At 39.9% G+C, this 6,000-nt stretch overlaps 1 protein-coding gene across 3 annotated transcripts in view; it reads left to right on the top strand.

Moving 5' to 3' along the window:
• The first annotated feature begins 5,173 nt into the window (after positions 1 to 5,173).
• The window catches only part of phykpl (5-phosphohydroxy-L-lysine phospho-lyase), a 45,447-nt gene continuing 44,620 nt past the window's right edge, over positions 5,174 to 6,000 (top strand). For 2 of the 3 annotated variants that reach the window (XR_006025601.1, XM_042073543.1), the window contains exons 1-2: positions 5,174 to 5,385; positions 5,479 to 5,597. Coding sequence is in view for 2 of the 3 variants with exons in the window: in XM_042073543.1 (XP_041929477.1) it covers positions 5,327 to 5,385; positions 5,479 to 5,597 (178 nt within the window). In the remaining variant the exon portion in view is untranslated. The remainder of the gene's footprint in view (positions 5,386 to 5,478; positions 5,598 to 6,000) is intronic. The other variant, XM_042073544.1, reaches the window with a different exon arrangement.

Genomic DNA, 6,000 nt, shown 5'->3' with positions numbered 1-6,000 from the left:
TATGGACTAATCTTCTTTTTATACTAGTATTTATCTGATGAGCTGTGTGTGTGTGTGTGTGGGGGGGGGGGGGGGGTGTATGGGGTGTGTGAGCAGGTGTGTGCATGCGCTGGAGTGCCTAAACTATGTTTGTTTTTCTAATGGTTTTTGTGTGTGTGTGTGGGGGGGGGGGGGTTATGTATGTCTATGTAAAAATCTTTGTGTATGTATCGCCGATGCTCCTTGTGTGCCCAAGACAAATTTCTCTCGCGAGAGAGACAATTAAATACTTACTTACTTACTTATGGTCACAATTTGTTAATAATTATCAATAATTATCAATAATTGTTCACTATAATCAGAAATATTAGCCCCCTGGGCCCTGATTCAAAAGACCAAATGACCAACACTGTTAATTTTCCAGCTCATGCTAACTGTAAATCACAGCAAGTTATTTCGTTGTTTACTGCATTTTGTTGTCTCTGTACTAGTACTCTGCACAATGACAATAAAGTTGAATCTAATCTAATCTAATCTAATCTTTCTAAAACACTAGTATTCATTCTGTTCTTATTTGTAGACTGCATACCTCGCAACCCTGGGTGGTTGCAACCCCGGGGATGTGGTAAGGCGAATGCTGCGCCACATCCTGGATGACAAATTCGCACAGCAATTCAACTGGCTGCGGCCTTTAAGATCACTGCTGTGATACGAGGTGTGTAACCAAATCACTCTATTGCTGACATAAGCATCTTGTGAGTGTGCATCTAATGAGTTTTGTACTGCTGTACTGCATTGCCAAGAGTTAAAAAAAACTGTTACCTGTTCAGGTGCATCAGAAAATAACCGCCAGTGACTGTGAGGCAGTCATGAAAAACTGGCTGAAGTGCAGTGGTGACAGGAGTGGAGGGAGGAAGAGGAGAGCTGGGAGACAGCAGGGAGGTATGCACAGCCAAAGCTTCATGATCCTTCAGCTTTTAAGAAATGAAGACACAATGAGTCATGACATGCAGGTGTTACAGTACATTACTTGTGATAATGCATTACTCCCGCACAGGTTATTCTATTTGAATAAAAAACGAAACAACTGCAATAATTTATTATGAAATGTATTACATTACGATACATTAATACATTATGAAAAAATTATTCAATTATTACTTAGTTTGTTTATGTGCCTAGACTATTGTTTTTATTATTATTATTCAATTGAATAGGCTATCAACTGAGCGAATCATACAGGTCTGATCAGGACGCATGCACACGCTGACTGTCTATAGCTCTGCATTAGGAGCTAAAACTACAGCGCTTTTACTTTTTATCACAGAAATTCTAATCAACCTAATATGATTGTTTTCTGTCCTCAACTTCCCTACATTGTAGCTCTGCATCATGGCAGCCTTATCATTCAATACATGTATTCTTTACAAATGCGTTCTCAACATGGTGTTGCAAACACATCCAACAATTAAAAAAAGTAGGCCAATTGACTCCCTTCAACTTTATTAGGAGGCACAAACAAACATTACCTGCAGCCAAATGTCTGCCAATCTGTAGGTCTAATGAACATCTTCTTTACTTCAGGTGAGGATCCAGTGTCCAGGGACAGCAGCAGCAGCATGGATGACGACGACTTTTAAGTTGTTTATTTATTTGTTCGTTTGTTTGTATTGTTTATAATAAATTAAATTGTTACCTGTAGGTTATAACTGCTGTCTGTTTTAATTCCTTATGACATATAAGCTATGAATGGACTTCTGTAAGATCCTAGAAGCTCAAATGTCATGCTTAACTATAAAACATGGCTAAAATTGGCAATTTGTTATAGGCCAACGTTGGCAATTGGTCATAAGCCAACCGAATTAATGAATGTAAAAAATGACGTTGGCCCAAAGTCATGCCAACGGCTGCTATGCCGTTGTGTCCCCGACGGCCAAAGTGACGTTGGCCCATTGTTGGCAGGTGACGTAACGCCAACGTCTCTGACGCAGTTGATCCAACGTTGGGCCAACCTCTACTTGCTAAATGGGTAGTGTGTGCCCAATGAACTCACGTAGCAGCTGTAATAATAAGCTTTATTTGTATAGCACCTTTCATACACAGAATGCAGCTCAAAGTGCTTTACATTTGAAGCATGTAACACAATAATAGTCAGTCAGTCATTATCAATCACTTTTCTTTGCTGTTTATGATCTACTCATTAACATATCAAAAATATAGAAAATGACGTCATAAGACTGGCAGCCTTAACCCTCTTACCCCCCACAAGCACGCCATATTGCAACTGTGGCAAGGAAAAACTCCCATATTCCAGGAAGAAACCTTGAGCAGAACCTGACTTAATAGGGGGAGCCCATCTGCTTCTGGCTGGCTGCGCCCTCCAATAGTAGCAGATGTAGAATAATCTGAAAATGTAGTCTACAGGATAAGATGAGTTAACTAAAAGCTTTCCTGTACAGGTATGTTTTCAGATCTTTTTTAAAAATATTTACTGAACTCGCCTGCTTGATGTACAGAGGCAGGGTGTTCCATAGTTTGGGGGCATAATGGATAAACGCAGCTTCTCCACTTTGTTTGTGGAGCACTTTGGGTACGATTAAAAGATTAGAATTGGATGATCTAAGTTTCCTTTGTGGTTGATAAGATATTAAAAGCTCAGAGATATATGAAGGTGCTATGCCATTCAGAGCTTTGTAAGTAATTAACATAACCTTAAAATCAATTCTTAGTTATCTGATAACTAGCTGTAGCTAACTGCAGCAGACCAACAGCTATCTAACGTTATCAATATCTATTCTGGTCTGGTCAAAACAATTAATTGATTGCACCATTTAACTTTTGCCTAGGATTTATCATTCTAAATATGGCGAAGCCATATAGTTCTTGTTTCGAAAGAGCAGCCATCTCTAACTCTTACGAAACAAGGATCAACGCGTTGTGCTATCATTGCAGCATTTCGTAAATGAGAGACCAACTCCGGATTACCTAGTGTTGACAAAGGTAAGTGATATGTATTGCCCTCTAGTTGAGGTAGTAATTGAAGAAGAAAGAGTCAAGCTTGTACTTGTTGGCCCCAGCCGTGACGCAACTGACTGGGGCACCTGCACTGTATGCCGGCGACCCGGGTTCGATTCCCGCCCCGTTGTCCTTTCCGGATCCCACCCCGACTCTCTCTCCCACTCACTTCCTGTCACCCTCTACTATCCTGTCGCATTAAAGGCACAAAAAGTCCAAAAATATATACTTTTAAAAAAAAAGCTTGTTCTTGTTGAGTCAAGCTTGATTTGGCCTCATCAAAGCATATCCGCTCCAGGTGGTAGTTTTGTACACACAGTTAAAAGAAGTCACACCACTTCAAACCACTAATGCCAAGCTGGCCCATCACCTTCACAAGATAAGTTAAGGTTTCAAAGCTGTCCTTAGTAGGGCATTTTATCTCAAGAAGTCCATATTCTGGGCTGTTGCTCTGTCCTCCCTCTATTACTTTATAGTCTGGTGAAGCACCAATGTGTGGGGCATGGGGATTTACAACAAACCCACAGGGTAACACAATATTGTTACTTAGTTTTGTGTATTTTGTTGCTGCTACACTCTCTAATGCCAAGCCCCTTCTCATGGCCTTGGTCTGCACTGCTGATTTGTGCTTAAGGCTTGTTGCAAGTTTTTCTTTTAAAATCACTTGCTGTAAGACGCTGTGATCTAGCATCAAACCACAGGATTGTTCTACTTTGAGGTTTGGTGTTGTATTCTAATAATTTACAAGCTGGTAATGACATCGTTAATTTGTTGTAGCGTTGCATGGCAATTTGACTCATTACTGTGGTGAAAGGAGAGGGTTGGGTGGTAAAGGGAAATTAGGAAATTCAGGTTGTTGGGCTGAAGAAGATTCTCCATCAGTAGGTATTTCTGTGTTAGTAACGAGGGGAAGCTGTGAAAAAGAAAAGAAAGAAAAGAAAAGTGGTAAATATAATGAAATGGAAGGAGTTGATGTATAACTATTTGTCTTTCCAGAGAATCTTCAGCGACTTCCAGAGTCTGAACACCAGGATGCCCTGGAACAACAAGAACAATACCTGGAGAGAGTGAAGAAGTTAGAGGAAGAGAATGAAAATGAAAAAGGGAGAAATTGGTTTTAAAAGAAAAAAAGATTGTAAGGTTGACAGTACACGTACACACACTCCGAAACAAGATGGTAACACCTGAACTACAAGATAATCATAGTCCTAAAATGTTCCAATACAGCACTGGTTTTACATATGACCGCTTCAATCAGTTGTGTGCCATATTTGGCATTCCAAAAGATCCTCTGAGCAGTCTATTGAAATGTCCCATATACATCAGAAAAGACAGAAACACTGATGAGATGCCCATACGCAGCCAGCTGCTTTTTGTTTTAATGAAACTGCGCCATAATGCAGATCTGCAAAACCTTTCCTTGTCCTTCAACCTTAGTGTACAAAGTGCTAGCAATATTTTCAATTTGTGGATCCATTACATGTACAACATACTAGGTGAATTGCCCATTTTGCCCCATAGAAACATTATTGCACAGAACATGCCCACTAATTATAAGGAAGACTATCCAACAACATTTGCTCTATAAGACTGCACTGAATTAAAAATTGAACGCCCGACTTCTCTTGTTTTACAAAGCCAAAGTTATTCAAATTACAAAAGCACAAATACTTTAAAATCACTTATAGCGTCTGACCCCTGTGGCGCTGTGATGTTTACATCAACACTTTACACAGGCTCCGTGTCGGACAAGGAAATTGTTAGACAGTGTGGAATCACTCCACAGCTGGAAAAATGTATTGAGAAAGGGTACTTGCATAAGGGTGATGGTGTAATGGCAGACAAAGGATTTCTAATAGAGGACAAACTTAATTCAATAGGCATTCAGTTAAACATGCCACCCTTTGCAAAGTCCAAAATGCAGATGCCAGCTGGTGATGTTGTTGAAACAAAGCGTATAGTAAAGCATAGGGTGCATGTAGAGAGGGCTATTGCCAAAATAAAAAAAGTTTGAGTAATGTGATGTGTTGGTTGGCAATGTAATGAATAAGATTATCTAAAGGTCTTAGAACACTCGTGAAAGGTCAATTCCAGAATATAAATTGAAGTGAGCTCATTTATTCTACAGGTGGCGATAATGTGCTGAATGGGGCCTAATCCGCAAAAGAGAGAAAAAAAACTCAAGAAGAAGAAGCTTGGAAGTCTGGACTGCTCTATGGACTGGACAGAGCCCGTCTATTAGACATTCTCTGGTCTGGATCTGGATTTTGGAAGGCTGATCAATTTGTTTAGTTTCTTGAGTGGTTACAGTGTCGCACTGTCAGTGTTCACCATGGCCTCTGAACTTTACCACAAAGAAAAAACGCTAGTAATGCGGAGTAGATTGATTGGGTAGGCTACATTTTTGTTGCATATTACTGTCACGGCGATAAATTCAAAAACACAGTAACTTACTGAAAACCTGACGATCTCTGTGTTCCTTAGGCAGTCCTGTCGCCTCTTTTTTTCTCACGACCCGATTAAAATCCTAAAGGCTCGAGGACAGTATCTGTATGACGAAAACGGAATGGAATATCTGGATTGTATAAGTAACGTGCAGCACGGTAGGGTGTCCCTCTTTTTCTTACAATTTTGATAGAAGATGAATTGCATGTCAACATGTTGCTATAGACAAATTTGGTTTAGATAATTCAGTTTTATTTATTTATAACTTTGTTTTGGGGAGTCTTCCCATGAGAAAACGATTGTTGACTTATGCTGCGTTCCAGACACTTTTTAGCCCTTAAGTTACAACTCGGTACTGATCCACTAGTACTATACAATTAGGGGTTTGCACGGCGTGTCATCAGATCTGGACATCGCCATATTGGAGATACTCGCCTCATTAGAAAGCATTAGGCACTGAAGTAAATCCCTAACATCGTCAAGGAAAATGGTTAATTGTTATTGTTTTAGGTTGTACCAATAGGTCAGACTGAGAAAAACATCTGGTGTAGGTATCGACTT

This window comes from Alosa sapidissima, chromosome 20 (assembly GCF_018492685.1).
Source record: "Alosa sapidissima isolate fAloSap1 chromosome 20, fAloSap1.pri, whole genome shotgun sequence".
NCBI classification, from domain to species: domain Eukaryota; kingdom Metazoa; phylum Chordata; class Actinopteri; order Clupeiformes; family Clupeidae; genus Alosa; species Alosa sapidissima.
The sequence above is the reverse complement of the archived record's forward strand: the minus strand, read 5'-3'. Positions and strand labels throughout refer to the sequence as shown.